A 27,647-nucleotide genomic window follows, 5' to 3' on the forward strand; every position below is an offset into this window, starting at 1 on the left:
TGAAAAAATTAGCAGGCACGAAATGGGGAGCTAATGCTCACACACTTAGATCAACTGCCCTAGCACTCTGCTATGCACCTGCAGAATACTGTGCACCTGTTTGGGGCAGATCAGCCCGTGTGAAGAAAATTGATCCGTTGCTTAACGAAGCCTGCCAAATAATCACAGGCACACTGCGCTCCACACCCACTAACATCATTTACAGACATGCAGGCATTGCTCCCCCAGAGATCCGAAGACACACTACAACAAAAATTGAAAAAGGTAAACAGAACTCGGATCTGCAGCACCCACTACATCATCATGTGCCAGTTTCCAACCGCCTAAAATCGAGGAAAAGCTTTGCTACAGTGGAGGAACTACCGCACGGTACATCCCCCCCAAACATACAGGATTGCCCTCTGGTAACAAACAGAAGCCAGAACCCCACCAAACAACACAGTGCAAGACCCCACAGAAATATTGCCAGACGGGGCACTGCTTGACGGAAGTGGTGCATTCTCAACAGAGCGAGAGCAGGAGTTTGTAGGACGGGAGGCAATATGGTGAAGTGAGGTTTAAAGACCAGCAAATCCTGTGAGTGTGGCGAAAGGGTGCGGAACATTGAAGACGTTCTGTGCAACTGCCCACTCTCACCTCACTTAGCTGACACTGACCTGCTCAACATCAACCAAACAACACTAGAGTGGCTGGCCGTCTGGTGCGACAAGCAGATGATAGGCCATGGCATATAATGCTGATGAGTAATTGGTAAAATTGGGCACTGTATAAACCTACCTCAAGGGCAGAAAATTAAACAATCATCTCTTTAAAAAAAACACAGCTTGTGTATCTTATTCTTCTTTTGAATTATTCAATGCTAAATTTGATTTAAATTACTAACTTCCTTTATCTCTCCCCTGAGTCAGCAAAAGCAGAATTCAGTCCCACGCATCATCTCATCTCATGGTATCTTTCCTAACAGGGAAAAGCTTCATTCTCAGAAAATGAGCCTCATCTATCCTCTCCTGTCTCAGCAACAGAATGGATTTCACCTGCCAGTTAAAAAAAATTCTCTGGCCAGCAGGATTTCAGTTGGCTGGTCGCACTTTCAAGTAACCTCAGTTGAAGAAATACTTGTTTGTACACTCAGTGGCCACTTAGTTAGTTACCTTCTGCACTTAATAAAGTGGCCACTGAGCACATGTTCATGGTCTCCTGCTGTTGTCGCCTGTCCACTTTAAGTTTCAATGTGTTGTTCGTTCAGTGATGCCCTTTATCACCATCTTTTTTAAAAAATTTTTCTCAGCTCAAACATAGCCAAGCACACTCATCTGTCAACTGCTAGGTACTTTCGCACTATTCTAGTGCTGTTTATTATTGTGGCTTTCTGACGAGTTACATAGATATTCCTGTGTAATCCTAATTGTTTAACGCTATTGTGTAGTGCCTTTGGGATGATGTCAGTTGTACATATTACCATTAGGACAATGTATACCCTGTTCAGGTTCCATAGTCTTTCAATTCCTCTTTTAATTCAGCATATTTCTGGTGTTTTCCATTTATTGAGTACTTTATGTTATGTATTTGGAATGGATATATCTATTAAGTTGTTTGTGCTTGTTTATCATGTAATTACTTATGAATATTATTATTATTAAGGTACAGCACGGAATAGGTCTTTTTGGCCCTTCAAGCCGCACCACTCACCAATCCCCCAATTTAATCCTAGCCTAATCATGTGACAATTTCCAATGACCAATTAACCTTAAAACTGGTACGTCTTTGGACTGTGGGAGGAAACTGGAGCACCCGGATGAAACACATGTGGTCATGGGGAGAATGTACAGACTCCTTACAGGCAATAGTGAGAATTGAACTCAAATCACCTGCACTGTAAAGTGTTCTGATAACCACTACACTACCATGCTGTCCCACACACTGCTGTAACGCACGGTTCGTTGAGTTTAATACAATCATCCATCAGAAGTTGGTGAGCAAACTGTCCTCATTGGGTCTCAACACCTCTCTCTGTAACTGGATCCTGGACTTCTTGACAGAAAGGCAACAGTCAATCCGTGTTAGCAGAAACGTCTTTAGCTCCATCAGGCTGGGCACCGGTGTCCCAAGGGCTGCCTGCTCAGCTCACTGATGTTCGCGCTGCTGATGCGTGACTGCATTGCTAGATAGAGTTGAAACCGAATCATCAGGTTCACTGATGACACAAAAGCGTCATCGACAATTGCAACAAGACCCATACAGAGAGGAGGCAGACCGGCTGATAGAATGGTGCAAGCACGACTATCTGAGTCTCAGCATGGACAAGACCAAAGAGATCAACGTGGACGCAGGCCCACCACTCCCTAATGCACATACATAGCTCCTCCATGGAGAGTTAGGAGCACCAGGTTTCTAGGAGTGTGCATAATGGATGGTCTCACCTGGTCCCTCAACACCACCTCTTTGGGCAAGAATGCACAGTAGTGTCTCCGCTTCCTGACGAAATTGAGGTGAGAGAGTCTCCTGCACCCCCTCCCCCACCCCATTCTAACCAATTATTACAGAAGTACCATCGAGAATATCCTGACCAGCTGCATCACCATCTGGTGTGGGAATTGCGAGGCACCTGACCGATTGCAAGGACTGCTGTGAGGATCACTGGGGCCTCTCTTCCATCAAAGATATTTATCAGGAGCGCTGCGTGCACAAGGCTGTTAACTTTGTCAACAATCCCTCCCACCATCCAACAGTCTCTTTGACCCCCTACCATCGGGCAGGAGGTACCGTAGCATTAGGACAAGAACTGTTGGGATGAGAAACAGCTTCTTCCCCTAGGCTGTGAATATAATGTACACCTGCCACCACCTAGGTCTCATCATGCATGAAGCACCAGTATGAAACACTGTTTATTTTTCAGCTTGTGTCATAAATGCACCTTGTTATATGTATTTGTGGTAATATTACTTCATGTGTTGTGTGTGAGTTATATGTACTGTGTTGTGTACCTTGGTCCAGGGGAAAGTTGTTTCGTCTGGCTGTGTACAGGGGAAAGTTGTTTCGTCTGGCTGTGTACATGCGTACGGTTGAATGGCAATAAACTGAACTTGAACCTGAATTTACTCTCTCCTTCCTGAACCGGTCTGGCCGTTCTCATCTGACCTCTCTCATTAACAAGGCGTTTTCAACCACAGAACTGCCACCCACTGGATGTCATTTGTTTTCCACACCATCCTCTGTGAACCCTAAGAGACTGTCGTGCATAAAAATCAAAGGAAATCAGCAGTTTCTAAGATAGTCAAACCACCCTGTCTGGCATCAACAATCACTCCATGGTCAAAGTCACATAGATCAGACTTCTTCCCCCCGGTCTCTTTGGTCTGAACAATAACTGAAACTCTTGATCATGTCTGCAGGCACATGAGCTACTGCCACATGATTGGCTGATTAGATACTTGCATTAATGAGCAGCTGTATAGGTGTATGTTATAAAGTGGCACCTGAGTGTATGTGTCTTACCGTGGCCAATGTGAGGAGAACCCTGTGCAGGGTCAACCCACGGAAGGCTGCTGGACCAGGACAATATTCCTGGCAGAGTGCTTAGAGGATGTGCAGACCAGCTAGCAGAGACTCTCACTGACATCTTCAACATCTCCCTGAGCAGCGCTGTCATTCCTACGTGCTTCAAGGCCACCACCATTGTCCCCGTGCCAAAGAAGTCTTCAGTGTCCTGCCTCAACGACTACCATCCTGTCACACTCACATCCATCATCATGAAGTGTTTCGAGAGGCTCATCGTAAGGCACATCAAGACCCTGCTGCCCGCCTCACTGGACCCCCTGCAGTTCGCGTACCGTCCCAACTGTTCAACAGACGACGCCATTGCTATCACTCTCCACCTGGCTGTAACCTACCTGGACAAAAAAGACACGTATGCTGTTCCAATGCTGTTCATAGACTTCAGTTCAGCATTCAACACAATCATTCCTCAGAAACTGTTTGGAAAACTGAGCCTACTGGGCCTGAACACCCCCCTCTACAACTGGATCCTAGACTTCCTGACTGGGAGACCTCAGTCAGTCCGGATTGGAAGCAGCATCTCCAACACCATCACGCTGAGCGCGGGGGCCCCCCAGGGCTGTGTGCTTAGTCCACTGCTGTTCACTCTGCTGACCCACGACCGTGCTGCAACACACAGCTCGAACCATAGCATTAAGTTCACCGATGACACGACCGTGGTGGGTCTCATTGGCAAGAACGATGAGTCAGCATACAGAGAGGAGGTGCAGTGGTTAACGGACTGGTGCAGAGCCAACAACCTATCTCTGAATGTGGACAAAACAAAAGAGATGGTTGTTGACTTCAGGAGGACATGGAACGACCACTCTCTGCTGAACATCGACAACTCCTCCATAGAGGTCGTTAAGAGCACCAAATTTCTTGGTGTTCACCTGGCGGACAATCTCACCTGGTCCCTCAACACCAGCTCCATAGCAAAGAAAGCCCAGCAGCGTCTCTACTTTCTGCGAAGGCCGAGAAAAGTCCACCTCCCACCCCCCAACCTCTCCACATTCTACAGAGGTTGTATTGAGAGCATCCTGAGCAGCTGCATCACTGCCTCGTTTGGAAATTATACCATCTCAGATCGCAAGACCCTGCAGCGGATAGTGAGGTCAGCTGAGATGATCATCCGGCTCTGTCCTCTGCCATTAGAGACATTTACACCACACGCTGCATCCGCAAAGCAAACAGCATTATGAAGGACTCCATGCACCCCTCATACAAACTCTTCTCCCTCCTGCCATCTAGCAAAAGGCACCGAAGTATTCGCGCTGTCACGACCAGACTATGTAACAGTTTCTTCCCCCAAGTCATCAGACTCCTTAGTACCCAGAGCCTGGACTGACACCAATCTACTGCCCTCTACTGTGCCTATTGTCTTGTTTATTATTTATTGTAATGCCTGCACTGTTTTGTGCACTTCATGCAGTCCTGGATAGGTCTGCAGTCTAGTGTAGTTTTGTGTTGTTTTTTACGTAGTTCAGTGTAGTTTTTGTATTGTTCATGTAGCACCATGGTCCTGAAAAACGTTGTCTAATCTTTACTGTGTACTGTGCCAGCAGTTATGGTTGAAATGACAATAAAAAGTGACTTGACTTGATGTTGCCATATACTACCTTGGGATTCATTTTCTTGCATATCTGAAATGCCATAACCTCCTAAAGGCCTTAGGCACTGGCCAATTCATTTCAATAATCAGCATTCTCTATAAATCCACAGGGCTCAATATTTGTAAAAGTTGTTGGTGAACGCAGCAGGCCAGGCAGCATCTCTAGGAAGAGGTACAGTCAACGTTTCGGGCCGAGACCCTTCGTCAGGACTAACTGAAAGAAGAGCTAGTGAGTTAGTCCTGTTCAGTTTCAGTTTCAGTTAGTCCTGATGAAGGGTCTCGGCCCGAAACGTCGACTGTACCTTTTCCTAGAGATGCTGCCTGGCCTGCTGCGTTCACCAGCAACTTTGATGTGTGTTGCTTGAAATTCCAGCATCTGCAGATTTCCTCGTGTTTGCGGGCTCAATATTTGAATGCTTTCCTACCCTCTGTTTGATTGGGGTTGAGGATGTTACTTTTCCTCTAGTGTAACTTTCCCATATTTGTTCGTGCCTAACAAAATGGCCACTGAGTGTATATATTGCTTTAGGACATCCCCAGCTACATTGGAGCAAACAGAATGTTTGGAGCTTTGCTTCCATTGTAAGATAGGGAAATACTGTATATTGACCAATTTCCCTGTAGGCAGATCCTACAACACTCAATGAGAAAATAATGGGCAGAAGTAAAATAGAATATTAGCACTGCGGATCGCCAGACTTCTCACAGAACTCCTTCAGTACTCAGAGTGTTTTACAGAGAGCCCACGCAGAGCTGAAGTATCCCTCTACTGGCTCATCTTAGCCATCCAATAACATAACAACTGTTCTTCCCCTGGCCTCAGAGTTCCAGCTTCCTGCCTCATCCTCCTGTGCCAAGCTCTCTGTTGGCCAAGACTGTTGTCTGCTGCGGTGCATGACACCCTGATCTCTTCTGTCTTCTAATCTTAAACTCAGCATTAGCTATGGGCATGAATGCTTGGCTGCCTCAGTCTACACTTCATGTTGCTTCAAGGAACGCAGCCAACATAATCAAGGGCACAAGGGATTCTGCCTATGCTGGAAAATCAGAGTAACACACACAATTTGCTAGAGGAACTCATCAGGTAAGGCAGAATCTAAGGAGAGGAATAAAGAGCTGACGATTCAGGCCGAGACCCTTCATCACGACTAGAAAGGATGTGGGAAGAAGCCAGAATAAGAAGGTGGGGGGAGGGTAAGAAGTACAAGCTAGAAAGTGATAGTTGAAACCAGGTGAGAGGGAAGGTAGGTGGGTGGGGGGGGGGCGGGATGAGGTGAGAAGCTAGGAGCTGACAGGTAGAAAAAGTAAAGGGCTAAAGAAGAGGGAATCTGATAGGAAAGGAGAGTGGACCGTGGCAGAAAAGGAAGGAGAAGGGGCACCAGAGGGATGTGCTAGGCAATGAGGAGATGAGAAGGGGTAAGAGGGGAGCTATAAGAGCAGAATTAGGCCATTCAGCCCATTGTGTAGGCCCTGCCATTCCATCATGGCTAATCCTGGATCCCACTCAACCCAATACATCTGCCTTCTCACTATGTCCTTTGATGCTCTGACCAATCAGAAACTGATCAAATTCTACCTTAAATATACCCACTAACTTGGCCTCCACCATAGTTTGTGGCGGAGCATTCCACAGATCCACTACTCTCTGGCTAAAAAAAATTCCTCCTTATATCTGTTCTAAAAGGTAGCCCCCTCAATTCTGAGGTTGTGCTCTCTAGTTCTGGATAACCCCACCACAGGAAAAATCCTCTCCACATCCACCCTATCAAGTTCTTTCAGCATTCGGTAGGTTTCAATGAGACCTCCCCCACATTCTTCTAAATTCTAGTGAGTACAGGTCCAAAGCTGCCAAACGCTCCTCATATGTTAACCCCTTCATTCCCAGAATCATCCTTGAGAACCTCCTCTGGACTCTCTCCAATGGCAATACATCCTTTCTGAGATATGGGGCCCAAAACTGTTGACAATACTCCAAGTGCAACCTGACTCATGTCGTATAAAGCTTAAGCATTATCCTGTTGCTTTTATATTCGATTCCTCTTGAAATAAATGCCAACATTGCATTTGCCTTCTTTACCACAGACGCAACCTGTAAATTAATCTTCTGGGAGTCTTGGACGAGAACTCCTTGGTCCCTCTGCACCTCTGATGTTTGAACCTTCACCCCATATAGATGATCGACCACGCTATTGTGGTAATGAAAAATGAGAGAAGAGGGAGGAAGGAGAATTACCCCAGAATTTGGAGAAATTAACTCTCATACCATCATACTGGAGGCTATCCAGATGGAATATGAGGCATTTCTCCTCCAAAAATAATCATGGACTCCTCTTAAGGGGTGTACAGTAGTGTTCCTCGGGGTCAATATCACAAATGACCTGACTTGGTCCAACTAAGCAGAGTCCACTGCCCAGAAGGCCCACCAGCGCCTTTACTTCCTGAGAAAGCTAAAGAAATTTGGCCTGTCCCCTAAAACTCTCACTAATTTTTATAGATGCACCGTAGAAAGCATTCTTCTAGGGTGCATCACAACCTGGTATGGAAGTTGTCCTATCCAAGACCGGAAGAAGCTGCAGAAGGTCGGGAACACAGTGCAGCACATCACACAAACCAATCTTCCATCCTTGGACTCACTTTACACCACACGCTGTTGGAGCAGTGCTGCCAGGATAATCAAGGACACGACCCACCCAGCCAACACACTTTTCGTCCCTCTTCCCTCCGGGAGAAGACTCAGGAGCTTGAAGACTCATACAGCCAGATTTGGAAACAGCTTCTTTCCAACTGCGATAAGACTGCTGAACGGGTCCTGACCCAGATCTGGGCCATACCCTCCAAATATCCAGACCTGCCTCTCAGTTTTTTTGCACTACCTTACTTTCCATTTTCTATTTATGCTTTATAATTTAAATTTTTAATATTTACTATCGATTTGTACTCCAGGGAGCAGGAAGCGCAGAATCAAATATCGCTGTGATGATTGTACGTTCTAGTATCAGTTGTTTGGCGACAATAAAGTATAAAGCATAAAGTATAGTGTTTAGCTCCACACTTAACAGTGCCGGCGACCTGGGTTCCATTCATGCCACTGTCTGTAAGACATTTGTACTCTATGTTTTCCCTGTGGGTCTCCTCCAGGTGCTCCAGTCTCACCCCACAGTCCAAAGGTGTACCAGTTGGTAGTTTAATTGGTCATTGATTAGGCTAGGGTTAAATGGGGAGGGGTTGCTGGATAGTGTGGCTCGAAGGGCAGGAAGGGTCAGTTCCATGCTGTAGCTGCAGAGGATTGTAAATCTAGTCGGCTCCATCTTGGGGACTAGCCTACAAAGTACCCAGGACATCTTCAAGGAGCAGTTCCTCAGGAAGGCAGTGTCCATTATTAAGGACCTCCAGCACCCAGGGCATGCCCTTTTCTCACTGTTACCATCAAGTAGCACTTACAGAAGCCTGAAGGCACACACTCAACGATTCAGGAACAACTTCTTCCCCTCTGCCATCCGATTCCTAAATTGAACCCTTGAACACTACCTCACTTTTTAACATATAATATTTCTGTTTTTTGCATGATTTTTAATCTATTCAATATGCCTATACCATAATTAATTTATTAATTCTTTTTCTTCTATATTATGTATTGCATTGAACTGCTAAGTTAGCAAATTTCATGACACATGCCGGTGATAACAAACCTGATTCTGATTCTGGATAATGTACTTATTTTCTCTTCTCCCTTCTGACACTGGGCAGAAGATACAAAAGTCTGTCAGCGCAAACAACCAGGCTCAAGGACGGGTAATAAACCAGATTCAGAAGCTCGTTCATTATCACTGACATGTCATGAAATTTGTTATTCTGTGGCAGCAGTACAGTGCAATACATCAAAAATTATTATAAGTTACAATAAGAAATATATACAGTCAATAAGCAGTGCACAAAGCGAGAAAAATAGTGAGGTAGGTTCACAGTACATTCTGAAATCTGATGATGGAGGGGCAGATGTTGTCCCTGAAACACTGAGTGTGGGTCTCCAGGCTCCTGGATGGAGGAGAAGATGGCGACGTGACACAGCGCGCGTGGCCACTCCGAATTGATATTGTATTTGTTATATAGGGGCCGTGCACAATCCTGATTTGATGGAGACAGATCTGAGAAGCATGGAGGAACATCTGGAGAAACTTCTGAAATGCCTGCTTCGCTGCCGCTGCTACTGCGCAATCGAGAATCTCCGGAGGGGAAGGCCCCAAATCCTCGGCTTTGCCTATTGCCTGTTGCCGAGGCCGGGGTCGAAGCGCTCGGCAGAGATGGCGCTCGGTGTCAAAGGGCTGGTCAGAGGCTCGAAGTTTTTGGACAGACTCAGAGTCCGCTGTGGTTGGATGCTTCCAGGATGCTGCAACGGCAAGTTTGCGGCGCTGGAAGCTCATGGCAGGGACAGTTTCTCTGCGTGGGATGATGGGACTTCTGAGAGACTTTGAGACTTTTTTTTTACCGTGCCCATGGTCTGTTCTTCATCAAATTATGGTATTGCTTTGTACTGTTGTAACTATATGTTATAATTATGTGGTTTTTGTCAGTTTTTTTAGTCTTGATTTTTCTTGTGTTTCTGTGATATCATTCTGGAGGAACAAATTGTATCATTTCTTAATGCATGCATTACTAAATGACAATAAAACAGGACTGCGTGTCCTCATAATCTAATCTAATCTAATCCTGTATCTCCTCCCTATGGCAGCAATGAGAAGGAGGCCAGTCCTGAATGGTGAGGGTCCTCAATGATCGATGCCACCTTGTTGAGGTAAAGCCTATTGAAAATGTTCTTGCTGGTGGGGAGGCTAGTGCCCGTGATAGAGCTGGCGGAGTTTACAACCCTTTGCAGCTTTTTCCATTCCTGTGCTCTAGTGCCCCCGTACCAGACAGTGACACAACCCGTTCGAATGCTCTCCACAGTATATCTATAGTAATCTGCTAGTGTTTGGTGGCATACCAGATCTCCTCATACCAACTCAGTTTCTAACTAGAAAAGCAAAAAGGCCGCATGGACACAAAGGGTTGAAGTGACCAGTTTCGCTGCTGCACAATTCAGATACTCTATAAAACATCTTGAGGTGTTCGGAGGTTGTAAAAGGTACTATCCAAATGCTAATCCCTACTGCTAACAAAGCAAACTGTCATAATGATTTCAACATTCATAATTTTACATTGTTCTCTGAGCAGAATCACTGACCCAAAATTGCATTTCTGATATGTTTAAATAAAGAGGGAGGAGAAGATGGCAGCGTGACGCAGCGCGCACGGCCACTCCGGAATGATATCTGTATTTGTTAAGTAGGTGCCGTGCACAATTCTGATTTGATGGAGACAGATGTGAGAAGCACGGAGGACCATCTGGAGAAACTTCTGAAATGCCCACTTCGCTGCCGCTGCTACTGTGCGATTGAGAATCTCCGGAGGGGAAGGCCCCAAATCCTCGGCTTTGCCTGTTGTTGGCGGCCGGGGTCGAAGCGCTCGGCAGAGATGGTGCTCGGTGCTCGGTGTCAGAGGGCTGGTCGGAGGCTCGAAGTTTTCCGATGGACTCAAGAGTTGGCTGTGGTCGGGTGCTTCCAGGGGGCTGCATCGGCAAGTTTGCGGTGCTGGAGGTTCATGGCAGGAAGAGTTTTCTTCCTTCTCCTGTCTGCGTGAGATGATGGGACTTTCGAGAGACTTTGAGACTTTTTTTTACCGTGCCCATGGTCTGTTCTTCTATCAAATTACGGTATTGCTTGCACTGTTGTAATTATATGGTATAATTATGTGATTTTTGTCAGTTTTTCAGTCTTGGTCTGTCTTGTGTTTCTGTGCTATCACACTGGAGGAACATCCTATCATTTCTTAATGCATGCATTACTAAATGACAATAAAAGAGTACTGCGTGTCTTCATAATCTAAATCTAAATATTCTGTCTAATAACAAATTCCCATTACAGGTGTCCGCCGCTTTTCGAACATTCGCTTACGAAACCTCACTGTTACAAAAGACCTACATTAGTACCCTGTTTTCACTGTTACAAAAAAAGGCAGCATGTGCCCCGAGCAGCCGCTCTCCCCCGGATTCGGAACGGCATTCTCGCCGGCATTGCTTAAACATGTGCCTGTGAGCAGCCGTTTGCAAGATGAGTTCTATGGTATCGGAAAAGCCTGAAAGAGCTCGTAAGGGTGTTACACTTAGCGTAAAACTAGACATAATTAAGCGTTTTGATCGTGGTGAACGAAGTAAGGACAAAGTGAGTTTGGCTTGTGGAAGCTGATGAAGATGATGTTGAAGAGGTTTTGGCATTCCATGACCAAGAACTGATAGATGAAGAGCTGATGCAATTGGAAGAGGAAAGGATAACAATCGAAACCGAATGAGTAATGATAAAGTACGACTTTAATTTTGAAAGGGTACGTCGGTTTAGGGGATATTTGCAGGATGGTTTGAGTCCTTCCAAAGAACTGTATGATAGAAAAATGCGCGAGGCTCAGCAGTCAAGCATACTGTCATTTCTCAAGCCTTCCACATCAGTCTCAGCAGACAACGAACCTCGACCTTCGACATCCAGGCGGGCAGTCATAGGAGAAGATGAGCTGCCTGCTCTAATGGAAACAGACGACGAGATGACACCCCAGTGTTCCACCACCCCAACACCCAGGCCGTGGACAGATACCGATTCGTGGAGAATGAAGCAGTAGTCGGGAGACACATAGCACATCTTTAAGAAAAAAGCTGAAATAAGCATGCTAATTAATTAGGTGCCGCCCGACACGTAATTGTCGGCCCAGATCAGAGGCGATGCAATCGGCACCTAATTAATTAGCATGTTTGTTTCGGTTTTTTTCTTAAAGATGTGCTGTGTGCCTCCCGGCTACTGCTGCATGCTTCGTGGATCGATTATCGGTTCGCTGCCTGGAGGGTGGGGGCTGCTGCACCACCCCAACCTCCGACGACTCAGCCTAACACACCACCATCAGTGTGCTCCGCGCTTTCCCAATTCCGGTAAATGATACTACACTGTACATACATTATTTCTACTTTATATCGGCTGTGTATTTTTATGTGTTATTTGGTATGATTTGGCAGCTTCATAGCTTGAAGGTTACTGGAGAGCGCTTGCGCCGTGTTTCCGCCGAGAGCGCTTGCGTGAGATTTTCGTTACAGAGAACAGTTCAGGCAATGATAGTGGAAAAGTATTTCTGCTTTATATAAGCTGTGTATTTATCATATCATTCCTGCTTTTAGTATATGTTACTGTTATTTTAGGTTTTATGTGTTATTTGGCATGATTTGGTAGGTTATTTTTGGGTCTGCAAACACTGACAAAATTTTCCCATATAAATAAATGGTAATTGCTTCTTTGCTTTACGACCTTCCAGCTTACGAACAGTTTCACAGGAACGCTTTACCTTCGGATGGCGGGGGAAATCTGTATCAGACACTTTGGTGCTTTGAAGAGCCGACTCTCTATTGCCCTCTCCACAAGAAAATGGATCTCAGGGTTGTACATGGTGACATATATGTACTTAGATAATAAAATTTACATTGAACTTTGAGATAGACAATGAGATAAAAAGTTCATCTTCAGTGTATGAGATGTTCATTCAAGAGTGTGATAATACTAGGACAGAGGCCCTCCTTGAGTCTGGTAGCACAATCTCCTGAGAGAGTAGGAAGTCTGAATGAAATCAATGGAATGAAGGCCGGCTTGCATTATGGACTGAGCTCTGTTACAAGCTCTCTACAACTTTTTTTAAATTTTTTGGCAGAGTATTTGCCATACCAAGCTGTGTTGTATCCAAGAGGAGCACTGTTTTTTTTCTTTAACAATGGGTACAGGAGCAGAGGACCTTTCCAGCAGACACAGCTCTGTGAAAGAGACAGACTGAGTTGAAGAGGATATGAGAATAGATCTAAAAGATGTTTCGATTTATTTTGTGAAATGTCTATAAAGCAGTCTAGTGAGACTTGAACCTGTTTTCTTCTGACTCTGAAACAAGAAAACTAATTGACTGTGAAATGAATCATGAGAAAAACAATTTTATTTCCGAAACAAGTCTCTAATTTGCAATTGGAGAACTGCTGTATAAAAAGTGTAGGTAAGAGCTGATAGTTTTTGCTTGTGACCAGGAGTTACCTGTGTGTTTCTGGACAGAAGTTGGGGGTAGGTTACAAGGACTTGTCCATCAAACAGCGATTTTCTTTATAATAAAATCTCCACTGAGATCGATAAATTTCAAAGTACAAAATTCAAAGAAATTTTATTATCAGAGTAAATATGTCACCACATATAACCCTGAGATTCATTTTTCTATGAGCATACTCAGCAAATCTATAATAGTATCAGTCCCGCTGAAGGGTTTTAGCCCGAAACATCGACTGTACTATTTTCCTAGATGCTGCCTGGCCTGCTGAGTTCCTCCAGCATTTTGTGTGTGTTGCTCAGATTTCCAGCATCTACAGATTGTATCTTGTTTATAAAAGTATCAATGAAAGATCAACCAGAGTGCAGAAGACAGCAAGCTGTGCAAATGCAAATATATAAATAAATAGCAATAAATAAAAGAACATGAAATAGCAAGACAAATAGTCCATACAGTGAGACCATTGGTTATGGGAACATCTCAATGGATGGGTAAGTGAGTGTAGTTATCCACTTTTGTTCAAGAGCCTGATGGTTGTGGGGTAGTAACTGTTCTTGAACCTGGTGGTACAGGTCCTGATGCTTCTACCTTCTTGTACCTTGGTCTTTGTACCTTCCACCTGATGGCAGCAGTGAGAAAAGAGCATGGCCTGGGTGGTGGGGATCTCTGATGATGGATGCTGCTTTCCTACGACAGCATTTCATGTAGTTGTGCTCAAAGGTTACGAGATTTATATTAGTACACTGAATAAACACCAGAGATTCCGCTGATGCTGGAAACCCAGAGTAACACACACACAAATCAATGGAGGAACTCAGCAGGTCAGGCAGCAACTATGGAAAGGACTAAACAGTCAACGTTTCGGGCTGAGACCCTTCTTCAGACCTGTATATAATAAGTGTGGGTAAGAGCTGACAGTTTTTGCTATGTGATCAAGAGTTACCTGTGTGTGTTTGGGTAGAAGTTGGGTGTGGGAGCTTTCAGACTTACGTGTCAAACAGCGATTTTCTTTAGTAAAGAGTGCAATTAATCTCAAATCGTGCAATGAGTTGGAAAATGTTAAATTAGGTGTGAGCCATTCATGGTACAGTAGCATAATTGCAGTTAGTCTAACAGTTTACAGTGCCAACAATCGGAGGATCAGGGTTCAATTCCCACTGCTGTCTGTAAGACGTTTGTACGTTCTCCCAGTAACCGTGTGGGTTGCTCCAGTTTCCTTCCACATTCCAAAAGATGGAATGTTTCAGGTTAGTAGGCTGTGGGCATGCTCTTTTAGCACTGAAAGAGTGGCAACACTTGCGGGCTGCCCCCAGCACATCTTCAGGCTAAGTAGCTCAGTCACACAACCAACAAATTTTACTGTGTCTTCCCATGTTTCAGTGTATGTGACAAATAAAACTGATCTTCTTTGTTTTAGACCATAAGAGAAAGGAGCAGAATTAGGCCAATTTGCACACTGAGTCTGCTCTGCCATTTCATCATGCTGATCCATTTTTCCACTCAAGCTCGAATCTCCTACCTTCTCCCCATATCCCTTCAAGCCCTGACCAATCAAGAATATATCAACCTCTGCCTTAAATATAAGTAAAGATGACCTCCACAGCCACCTGTAGCAACAAATTCCGCAGATTCACTACTTTCTAGCTGAAGAAATTCCTCCTCGTCTCCATTCTAAGGACACCCCTCTATTCTGAAGCTGTGTCCACTGGCACTAGACTCTCCCAACACAGGAAACATCCTCTCCACATCCACTCTATCAAGGTCTTTCACCACTCAATAGGTTTTAATTAGGTTACTCCTCATTCTTCCGAATTCTAGTGAGTACAGGCCCAAAGCCATCAGACACACTTCAAATTAACACTCTTTTATCCTTATTTTGTCAATTAGATTCATCAAATTAATGACTGGCATGTTGGCTATGAGGCTAAGGGAATCCTAGCAATTACCAATCCAACCCAACACCAAAGTTCCCTCTAATTTGTGATGACCAATGTGCGCAAAGCTCATGTGCTGTGCAATTTTTTTTTTGCCCAGTGACAACATGTGCGCACCGAATAATTTCTTCAACAGTATAAATAAACGAGTTTTACAATTTGCAGACAAATCATCGCAAACTCCACATTGTCAACACCATCTGCACCAGAAACCAGAAAAGGAAATATAATTGCATCCACATCCACATCCAACATTGGTGGACTGGTGGACAAGGAGTGACCATTAAAGTGTCTAATTGATTTATGCTATACAGTGTGTTAATGAACACATGAGCGGCTTGAATGAAAGAAACCACGCTGAGTTAATGGCAGGAGACCAAAAGATCACAGAGTTTGTCTGTCCCTGTGTGCCTGTCTAGACTTGTAGAACTCCTGTTTATTGGGGTACCTTTCTCTCAGCTCTATGGACTTCACCCCAGACTGTGGAATCATAGTTGGTGCTAGGACACAGGGTGATTTCACGAACAAGTCAGAATTCAGAATTCCCCCAAACTGTAACAATCAAGTGGTAACTAAGAATTGTGAGCTGGAAATCTTTGTAACTTACCACATAGTATTTTGTGTGGTTTATTTGTGCTTTCTATTTTATGATAATAAATTAGGCTTAAGTTACTTTGTTGGGCTTGTACACTCATTACCACATCTTCTGGAAACTCATATTGCTTGGGTCTGAGCAACCCAGCCAATGACATGAAGCATGCCCATGTAAGGGGGTTTTGTCTTTTATGTTACTGAGGAGGCTAATTAAAATGGCTTCTTTGCTATGTTAAATGCTGAGAAAGTCTCCAGCTAGACATTTGTTTGGGTTAACACAGATAGCAGGGTGCTATTAACCAATTGGGATAGCTGTTATGATTTTGGTGTATCTGGAAGAGTTGTATGCGCGGGGGTTGGGGGCAGAGGGCTGGAGAGAGAGAGAGAGACAGAGAATGGACCAGGTGCTGTGAGTCCGCTAACAGGGTCGGACCCCGAGGAGGGCGTTCGGCGAGGAGGGGAGACAGAGACGGACTCGTGTAGAGCGTCTGGTCGATCACCATTGTTGGTCCCAGGCGGCCGGTCGAGGTGGTCCGAGGGGTCGCAAGGTGAAGAAGAAGGGAGCAGAGCTCCAACTGTTTTGTGCACGAAGAGATTGAACTTTGATAAGTGTGGCACCTTTTATTTTCCTTTTATATTTTATTCTCTATTAATTATATAGTTCCAGTAATATCTATAAATTGTAATCATTTAATCATATCTGGTGTATTGTCTGTCATTTGGGCGGGGTGGGGTACATCACACAGCACCCACACAAACTAATTACCCAGTTTGCCGGGGCCGAGAGCTGTTTCCCTAGACGACAGTGAGCCTGAGGTTGGCCGGGGGGCTACACCTACAACATACTAACCCTAACCCTAACACTATCACTACATCCTTGGAATCTGGACTATCAAGAAGTGACTGTGATGACCTGCGCTATCGCTATGGCTACCATCCGCCAAATGTAGGATTGATATTGGCACAGGAGCAACGATAAGCAAAGGCTTGAAACATTGGAAGGACTTCAGGATGATGCGGAGATGGAGTTGGAGTGATTGATTTGGAGAGGAGTTGTCGAGGTGGGGGAGCTTCAATGCCCATCCACCTAACCCAGGTGCGAGGCTGGATCGCGCTAAGCGCCAAGTCAATTTGGAGAGGCCAAGAATGGCTTCGGGCTGGACAGCGAGATCTAGACCCAAACTGTATCACTGCACTGAGACCCAGGTCCTAATGTGAGCCACGATCCACTGTTTGGACAATTTAAATGCCGGCCCAGATAGCCTGGAAAGAAAGCCGATTTTGCTCGCTCTGCCACGATGTTCACTCCTCTCTCTGCGGTGCTGAGTCTGTGTGACTGCTGCGGCCGCTGTGCCTCGTGCCTGCAAGCTTCGTGGCGATATGACTCTGCCAATATGATGATCTGAGACTGAGGCTGTGGGCCTACTCCGGATGCTCCCGGTATTTGGATCTAAAGACCCAATTTGATTCAGAATGCTGGTGTTCACTTCAGATGTTTGCATGATTTGTGTTTTTTTTTTAATTTCTCTGCACATTGGGGGTTGGTCTTTATTTTTTAATTGGGTTCATTCGGATTTCTTGCTTTGTGGCTGCCTGTAAGCAGACAAATCTCAAGGTTGTATAATTTATAAATTTTTGATATTAAATGTACTTTGAATTGTATTGAACTGATGCTGACATTTCAACAAAAAGAAAGAATCATTGTTGCAACGCCTGATAGACTCAAATCAAGGATCAAGGCTCAACTTTTACATGTATTAGGAATTTGCTGTGGTGGGTTGGCGACAAAAAACATTCAACAATTATAAAGAATAAAGAATTAATCTGCTAGCCACCACCTGCCTTAGCAACCCACCAAACCCCCACATCGATCACGGTTACGTGAAGCCATGGGAGCAGGTGGTGGATGGTCGTATGAGCAACAGGTGCATATCATAAGTCCTGGTTACGTGACCACTGACACCAGGCAGACAATCTCTGAATTGCAATCTCGAAGGACACTGCCCAGAAGAAGGCAATGGCAAACCATTTTGGTGGAAAAATCTGCCAAGGACAATCATGGTCATGGAAAGACCACGAACGCCTACGTTATACGACATGGCACATAATGATAATGATGATGATGAAAGAATTAAATAAAATTAGAAGTACCACACACAAAATGCTGGAGGAGCTCAGCAGGTCAGGCAACAGCAATGGAAATGAATACACGGTGGATGTTTCAGGCCAAGACCCTTCTTTAGGTGCTAGAAGTATGGATATGGAACAAAATGTATGCAAATACATAAAATGTATAAAAGCATAAGATGGTATGAAATATTTGTACCTTTGTCCCAAGTCTGATATAATCATTTGTTCGGGGACAAAATACCTAGTTGTTAAAACACCATTTGGTTTCTCAGAGTCAGAGGGCCTTGCATTGCTTTGGGTGAAAAGAGAAAATCGAGATAGCAATGTCCTTCCCGAGTCAGAAATGAAGCTCTCCCACACCGGGCTCAGTGTTGCTATGTTGCAGGCAGAGCAGCCAATTTGCCCCCCGTGAGCTCCTGCCAACAGCAGCGTGGTAATGAGATGCTAATTAGCATTCACTTTACTGTGATAGACGACGAACAGGCAAGGTAGCAGGAGGACAACACTCAACCTCTTCCTCAGGGCAATTATGAGGGCGGGGGCTAGTTTCCATGGAAACAATAACTGGGAGAGGCACTTGTTTTCCTCGCCATTACTGATGAAAAATCTGCCTCCTGGACTTGAACCTTGTTTCGGAGGAGACTCGTAATTCAATCCCGTGCATCATCCCTCCTGGTATGACTCAGAAGAGGGAACAGCTTCTTCCTCAGAATGAGAGCCTCATCTCTCCTCTCCTGTCTCCAAGCAGAACGGATTTCTGCTGCCGTCAAAAAAAAAATTCCAACCGGCAAGGATGTCAGTTGCCTGGTCACACTTTCCAGTGCACTCTGATGAAGAAATACTTGCATTTTTATATTATCTTTTATTGCTTTAGGACATCCCTATGTACTGTCAAGCAAATAGAATAATTTTGGAGCTTCAGGATCAGAATCAGGTTTAATATCATTGGCATTTGTCTTGAAATGTGTTGCTATGTGGCAGCAATACTTTGCAATACATAATAATAAAACTGTAAATTGCAGTAAGGTGTGTATATGTGTGCATATATTTTTTTAAGTTAAATTAAATAAGTAGTGCAAAAAGCAAAAAAAAAAGTAGGAAGGTAGTCTTCACGGGTTCAATGTCCATCCTCCTTCACTTTCTCCCATGGACCATTCTCCTCTCCAGTCAGATTCCTTCTTTTCCAGCCCTTCACCTTTCCACCCATCACCTCCCAGTTTCTCAATCCAGAATCACTATCAGGTTTAATATCACCAGCATATGTCTTGAAATTAGTTGTTATGCTGCAGCGGTACATTAATAAAAACAGTAAAATTATGGTAAGATGTATACGTGTATTTTTTAAAGTTAAATAAGTAGCACAAAAAGAAAACAAGGTTGTGTTCAACGGTTCAATGTCCATTCAGAAATCGGGTGGGAGAGGGAAAGAAGCTGTTCCTGAAGCATTGTGGGTGCCTTCAGCTTTGCTACCATTGTAAGGTCAGGAAATATATTGGCCAATTGTCCTATAACCTATATAACCCAATGACCTAATGTGAAAAAGACTAAGGAGCTGGTGGTAGACCTGAGGAGAGCTAAGGTACAGGTGACCCCTGTTTCCATCCAGGGGGTCAGTGTGGACATGGTGGAGGATTACAAATACCTGGGGATACGAATTGACAGTAAACTGGACTGGTCAAAGAACACTGAGGCTGTCTACAAGAAGGGTCAGAGCCGTCTCTATTTCCTGAGGAGACTGAGGTCCTTTAACAACTGCCAGATGATGCTAAGGATGTTCTACGAGTCTGTGGTGGCCAGTGCTATCACATTTGCTGTTGTGTGCTAGGGCAGCAGGCTGAGGGTAGCAGACACCAACAGAATCAACAATCTCATTCGTAAGGCCAGTGATGTTGTGGGGATGGAACTGGACTCTCTGACGGTGGTGTCTGGAAAGAGGATGCTGTCCAAGTTGCATGCCATCTTGGACAATGTCTCCAATCCACTACATAATGTATTGGTTGGGCACAGGAGTACATTCAGCCAGAGACTCATTCCACCGAGATGCAACACAGAGCATCATAGGAAGTCATTCCTGCCTGTGGCCATAAAACTTTACAACTCCTCCCTTGGAGGGTTAGACACCCTGAGCCAATAGGCTGGTCCTGGACTTATTTCCTGGCATAAATTACATATTACTATTTAATTATTTATGGTTTTATTACTATTTATTATTTATGGTGCAACTGTAATGAAAACCAATTTCCCCCGGAATCAATAAAGTATGACTATGACTATGACCATGACAACGCAGTTAGCACAATGCTTCACAGTGCCACTGATCCGGGTTCAGTTCCCGCTACTGTCTGTAAGGTGACTATGTGGGTTTCCTCCGGGTGTTCTGGTTTCCTCCCACATTCAAAAGACACACTGGTTAGTAGGTTAATTGGTCAATTGAGTGAAATTAAGTGGCGCAGACTAGTTGGACCAGAAGGGCCTGTGACCATGCTGTATCTCCAAGTCAGTGGGTATTTTTAAGGCAGAGGTTGATAGATTCTTGATTGGTCAGGGTATGAAGGGATACAAGGAGAAGACAGGAGATTGAGGCTGAGAGGGAAAATGGATCAGCCATGTTGAAATGGCGGAAAAGACTTGATGGGCCAAATGGCCTAATTCTGCTCCTATATCTTATGGTCTAAATAAAAAATAAAATAATGTGCTAAGGTAATATTGAATGAAGGATGAATATTAGCACTGAGGATAGTCAAACTTCTCACTGAATTTTAGGAATTGCTCATCAATTTGCACATAAACTGAAAACCTTGACACAGTGCCCAAAGGCATTGGATAAGATGCTTCTAACAAATGAGAACGCTTACCATTCAGAAGTACTTCTGTGCATAACTGTATAAGGGCAACACAAAGGAAACTGTCAATTAATTCAACACAATAATGGGGCAGTTGGATGAAACATCCCATTTATTGCCATGGAAACCACTTCGGAATGATCCTAACCGTGTGTACAAAGGGTGTGCTAATTCATTGGTTTCATCTGGTTTTTATTCTTTGTTTTGATATCTAGTTAATAAATGTCCATAACCCCAAGTTGCCATGGCTTCACTGTTGAATGACAATAACCCTGTTTATAGTAATTGTGCTGAAATGACTCTGAGGTACTTGAGACCTGAATGCCTGCTGTTTAATCTTTACAAATTGCCAACCCACAGAAAAAGTTGTGCGCAAGCAAAATGAAGTGCAGTGGGTGATCTACAGGTTCCAACATTGAGAGAGAAAGAAAATGATTTTACTTCCATTGTTGCACTCTGCAACCGAGTGCACTTTCAGGTGGTGTGGAAACGCCCAATGCCCATGAACTGAAAAGCCTACAAAAACTAGTGGGCACAGTCTAGCTCATCACAGGAAAAGTGCCTCCCCACTATCTACAAGGAGCACTACCGCAAGAAAGCAGCATCCATCATCAAGCACCATCACGATGCTTTCTTCTCACTGCTGCCATCAGGAAGGTGATACTGGAGTCTTGGGTCCCACACCACCAGAGTCAGTAACAGTTACTACCCTTCAACCATCAGGCTCCTGAACCAGGGTGGATAACTTCACTCACCTCAACACTGAACTGATTCCACAACCCATAGACTCACTTTCAAGGACCCCACAACTCTTATTTAATACTATTTGTTTTTTCCATATTTGCACTGTTTGTCTTCTGAGAGCGGTAAGCGTAAAGGAGTTGGGTGCTTACTGTTCTGGTTAACAACAGATGGTGCAATCCGGGTCATATTACGATCGAGGAACGTGTTTGTAGACCGGATATTGAACTTTTTACTGTTGGACCTCAGCCATATTCCACCGAGATACAACACTGGGCAGCACGAGAGGTCATTCCTGCCTGTGGCCATCGAACTTGCAGCTCCTCCCATGGAGAGTCAGACACCCTGAGCCAATAGACTGGTCCTGGACTTATTTTCCATCTGGCATAGTTTGCATATTGTTGTTTGATTGTTTGTGATTTTTGTATTGCTATATTTATGCTCTATTCTTGGTTGGTGCGGCTGTAACGAAACCCAATTTCCCTCGGGATGAATAAAGTATGTCTATCTATCTATCTTTTGCATAATGGTTGTTTGTGTGTGGTCTTTACAACAATAAGATATGCCCATAATGTTCAGCAGAACAACACACGCAACAGCTAACACAATGAAACAAACCACTTTCCTCCCTCCCACACAAACACACAATTACAATCCGTTTCCAGGCCTCTGACCTCCAGTTGACTCGCAGACATCAGGCCTCTGACTTTCCCAGTTGACTTGCAGACATCAGGCCTCTGACTTCCCCAGTGGATTCACAGACTTGCAAACCCCAGGCTTCAGCCTTTATTTCTTTGGCTTCTGGCCTCTTTCTTTCCAGTTTTGATGAAGGGTCTCATCCCACTTGTCAACTGGCCATTTACTGTCTGATGCGTTAAGTTCCTCCATCATTTTACATGTTACTCCAGATTTCCAGCAACTGCAGTCTTATTTCTCTCTGACTCTTTCAGTTTCAGCTCCATGTTTCTCTATTTTAGCTCTTCACCCTTGTCTTCAGCTTGCCGAGGTCCTAATCCTCAGTATTCCATTCATAAACCTTTTCATCAACATCTCTAGCTCTTCCTTTCAAAAAGTAATTCAAATCTGACTCACTGATCAAACATTTGCTCAAAAGACCCGGTATCTCCTCATGTCAACTATTGATCACCAAGTCTCCTGTGAAGCAAACTTGGGTGTTTTGTTTTGCTAAAGGTACATCATGAATGAAAGTTCTTGCCATTACTGAAGAGAAGGAAAAGTTCAGTAACTAAAAGAGGTTTTACTGTGATACACCCTACTACTTCAGTGCAGTTAGCTGATTTTAATGTGTTAAGTTATAATTATTGATCCACAGTTACCAAAGCCAAGAGGAGAGAACAGAAATGATAATAGATTTGACAAGTGCACCAGCAGCCAATATCTCTGCATACATTTAGACCATAAGACGTGGGAGTAGAATTAGGCCATTCGGCCCATCAAATCTGCACTATCATTCTAGCCTGGCTGATATATTATCCCTCTCAAACCCATTTTACTGCCTACATCCCATAACCTTTGACACCCTTATTAATCAATAACTAGTGACTATCAATCAAGGGCTTTTCCCAATAAATCTCCAAGGACAGAACTACATGTGCTCCAGTTCTGATGAAGGTGTTCCTTTCCTCCGCTAGCCTGTAGGTCACCCTTGGACAAAGTGTCACACCTGCTTAGCCCCCCCACCAATCAGGGTTATGTGAAGCCATGGGATCAGGTGGTGGATGGTCGTATGAGCAGCTGGTGTATATCACAAGTCCTGGTTATGTGACCACTGATGCCAGGCAGACAATCTCTGAAGAGTATTGATAATGGCTCGGGGGGGGGGGGGGGGGAGGTCACCCGTTTTGTAAAGACACAGCCCAGAAAAAAAAATGACAAACCACTTCTGTAGAAAAATTTGCCAAGAACATTCATGATCATGAGACCATGATCACCTATGTCATACAACACAGCACATGATGGTGATCGATACTGCCTGACCTGCTGAATTCCTCCAGCACTGTGTGTGTTGATCTGCATTTCCAGCATCTGCAGAATACCTTGTGCTTACTACAAATGGTCACTGTATTTGGAACAGTGCACGTCTTGCCGGTGTCCATGAGTTTAAATTAAATGTAAACAGTGAGGATTTGAAAGCAGATGGCAAAAAGTGCTGGTGAATATGTGTGAAGCTTATCTCAGAGAATAAGTGGAATGGAGAAAATCTGAAAGATAATCAGGAGGGTTAGGTGATATGATGGTCCTGCAGTACAAGTGGTGGAAAAGAAAGACCACTGTAACGTGGATGTAGGTTTACGGGTTTGGTGAGTGAGACAGAAGACACTGACTATGAATATGTACATCGCATTAATCATTTACTTGCAACAGTAAAAGACTCAACCAAACATTTAAGTCTGTCCAAGTTACTAAATTACAAAACTAAATATTCATCAAACAGTGACTTAGCTGAGAGTGCAAGAGGACCTTCAAAATCTGGAGCATACTTTCCCAATGGTTCTTTAACATTGATCATGACCTCCGTGTGAAGAGGAGCCTCTAGAGACAAACATGCCTCCTGCATGTGCTATTCTTATACCCCTGATATGGCTGAAACCGGACACCGGTGCTGTGGCACACCGGACAACCAATGGGAAGGAGCTGTGGCATCCTTCAAACAGGCCAATCGATGACCAGCACAGTAGAAGCGGCTTTCAAACGACAAATAAACCAACCCCCACATGACAGCCACAATAATCCATCCTCACAGTGCACAATACCAGGGCCACAGGGAGGAAATACCGCTCATTGCATCAAAAACTAATTAAACCTTGTCAGACGGAAAATTAGTACAACAGCTTTGAAAGGTTTGTGAATACTCAAAAGCCTACGAGGTCTTCACCTGCACGTACTTCAACAGAATAAATTGTTTGCCTCTAATGTACACCCATAACTCCACGTGCCCTCAATGGCACAGATGCCAACCTACGAAGTATACATAAATAATTATCATTTGCGCATTACAGCTGAGTCACTGTCAGCTTACAAAGGGCAGGCTGAAGGTAGAGCGTGGGTCTTGTTCCATCCTAGTGTATAATAGTCTATAAAAATGTATAAAAGTGAACAAAAATGTTGCATCTGGTTTCTGAATGGACATTGAAACCATGAACACTACCTCACGACATTTTATTTGTTTTTGCAGTACTCATTTAACTAACTGATATATATATATATATATATATATATATATATCACAAGATCACAAAACAAAGGAACAGAAGTAGGCCATTTGGCCCATCGAATCTGCTCCGCCACTCTACCATGAGCTCTATATATATATAACATACACACACAGAAACTTACTTTACTTTTACTTTATACTTTATTGTCGTCAAACAATTGATACTAGAACGTACAATCATCACAGCGATATTTGATTCTGCGCTTTGCGTTCCCTGGAGTACAGATTGACAGTAAATATTAAAAATTTCAATTATAAATCATAAATAGAAATAGAAAAGGGAAAGTAAGGTAGTGCAAAAAAAAACGAGAGACAGGTCCGGATATTTGGAGGGTACGGCCCAGATCCGGGTCAGGATCCGTTCAGCAGTCTTATCACAGTTGGAAAGAAGCTGTTCCCAAATCTGGCCGTATGAGCCTTCTCCCGGAGGGAAGAGGGACGAAAGGTGTGTTGGCTGGGTGGGTCGTGTCCTTGATTATCCTGGCAGCACTGCTCTGACAGCGTGCGGTGTAAAGTGAGTCCAAGGACAGAAAATTGGTTTGTGTGATGTGCTGGGCTGTGTTCACGATCTTCTGCAGCTTCTTCCAGTCTTGGACAGGACAACTTCCATACCAGTTACTTACTGTAACTTTTTAAAAACGCAAACGACAGGAATTCTGCAGATGCTGGAAATTCAAGCAACACACATCAAAGTTGCTGGTGAACACAGCAGGCCAGGCAGCATCTCTAGGAAGAGGTATAGTCAACGTTTCAGGCCGAGACCCTTCGTCAGGACTAACTGAAGGAAGAGTTAGTAAGAGATTTGAAAGTGGGAGGGGAGGGGGAGATCCAAAATGATAGGAAAAGACAGGAGGGGGAGGGATGGAGCCAAGAGCTGGACAGGTGATTGGCAAAGGGGATATGAGAGGATCATGGGACAGGAGGTCCGGGGAGAAAGACAAGGGGGGGGGGGGGGGCGATTTTCTTCTATGTATTACATTGTACTGCTGCCACAAAGTCATCAAATTTCACGACATATGCCAGCGATATTAAATCTGATTCTGCATACTTTTGGGTGTATCTTATGGATTTTGGGTTGCTGATCAGAAAAATCACCATGAAATTTCCCTATTGTGCATTATTTTTTAAAAAATCGCCTATATTGGTTAGTTCAATTCATAATTCAACTCGAATGCTACCCAAAATGTAAGCTGAAAAGTCTTCTATTTTGTCCAGGCATGCTTAGGCAGGACGGATGCTGTACGGCAGAACAAGTTTTAGAAAGGCTATAAAAACATCATGCACACACTGTTTTATGCATTGCGTTCACATGTATATCGGTTTGCGATTATGTTCATGCACCTGCTCTACGTGCATAGCATATCGTGTGTACTCATTATAATAAAGTAATTGTATTTTCAGGAATATTTGTGATAGCAAATGTCTCACCAATGCAACAGCCACAATACTTTGTTATATTTGTAATGAGTACGGGCTTAAATCTCAAACACTGAGCAAGACTCCTCTTATTAAGAAAGCCTAGTAGCTTTACTTTGGGTGTAAAATTGGCAACCAACACAAAAGCCTGTGCTCCTCCCATTCCCTGCGCTGTGGAGTGCTATGCCTATATAAACATGCCACTAAACCGCATTACACAATGGTGCGAACAAAAATAATATAAAAAATATCATTGGGTTGACCAACAAGGACCATGCAATGTGATTACCAATCTGTTTCCAATTAAAAACAGGCCCACACAGCATGTAATGTACATGTTCTGCTAAGCTCGTGAGAGACCCTTCAACCCAATGCAAGAACACAAAAGGGCATGAGAAAACTGCTCAGCCCACCGTACCCCTGACAACAGCTCTCCTAGATTGTCATCGATGAAGATGGCGCCAGCGAATAACTCGGCAGAGAGTGGCGTCCTCCAGATAGTTCACGAAACAGCTTCCTTCACATCTTTTGTGCCTTCTCTTTCTTTCAATTTGTGGTTCTGCTACCGTTGGAGCCTGTCATCTACTTTTTGGTGGTGTGTTTTCCGGCCGATTGAGCAGTCTGGTGCTTTGGTGTCTCCGAGCACGTTCCGTGAGGCTTTGAGTGAACGGTGTAGTCTCGAGGCCAAGAAGCCTGGAGGTGGGGCGTGAGCCCATGATCAACTCCAATTCTCATCAATCTTGCCGATGAAAGTGACGAGGAAGATTGAAATCACCAAGGCAACTGCGGCAGGTGGGCAGGTGTTCAGCCCCTCCTACCAGGTTCTCTGTCGCTTCTGCTGAAGGAGGGAGGGTGTCTGCATCTGACAGTCTCTCTCTCCCTACTCCCCAAAAGAAGTCAAAGTCAAAGTCTGTCCCGAGCCTTTGTGGCCCATCAGGCCGGTGCTTATGCCAGTTTCTGTGGCGTGAAGCGACTGAGAGTACGAGACTCACCCCCCCAGGATAGGACGCCAGTCTATCGCAAGATTAACCCCCAGCATTTGCCGGTACCCATTTTCAGCTGGGTAGACCGGAGCAGTGTGTGGTTAAGTGCCTTGTTCAAGGACACAATATGCTGCCTTGGCCAAGACCTTCAGAACGTGAGCCCAATGCCCTAACCACTTGGCCACGCGCCACACTGCTCCCAAAAGAAGGCCCCTGTATTCGAATGGTCACTCTCTCCCTTGATGCTGTCAGAGGATGATGCTGGAGTCCTGGGTCTTGGGCAAGGTTTGATTGACCCGGTTTGTGGATTGGACTCTGTAGTTCCCCTTATGATGTGTTTCTGGTTTCTGGGCGCTCCTTGTTTTGTTGCTATTTTGGGTGATTTCGATCAGGGTGGCCTGCACATAATGAACACTGAGTTGAACTGAATATGCCTGGACTCTTTCAGTTTTGTGTTTCACATTCTGCATTTTT

At 44.3% G+C, this 27,647-nt stretch overlaps 1 protein-coding gene across 5 annotated transcripts in view; it reads right to left on the bottom strand.

Moving 5' to 3' along the window:
* LOC140201875 (tetraspanin-15-like) overlaps nucleotides 1–27,647 on the bottom strand; it is a 274,040-nt gene that overhangs the window by 194,663 nt on the left and 51,730 nt on the right. Inside the window, exon 1 of one of the 5 annotated variants that reach the window (XM_072266631.1) lies at nucleotides 24,021–24,092. The exons of the other annotated variants lie outside the window; for them this stretch is intronic. Within the exon in view, the coding sequence (XP_072122732.1) occupies nucleotides 24,021–24,062 (42 nt within the window). The 5' untranslated portion in view covers nucleotides 24,063–24,092. Of the gene's footprint in view, nucleotides 1–24,020; nucleotides 24,093–27,647 lie in introns of those variants that run through there. 5 annotated transcript variants of the gene reach the window in all.

This window comes from Mobula birostris, chromosome 8 (assembly GCF_030028105.1).
Source record: "Mobula birostris isolate sMobBir1 chromosome 8, sMobBir1.hap1, whole genome shotgun sequence".
In the NCBI taxonomy this organism is placed as follows: Eukaryota; Metazoa; Chordata; class Chondrichthyes; order Myliobatiformes; family Myliobatidae; genus Mobula; species Mobula birostris.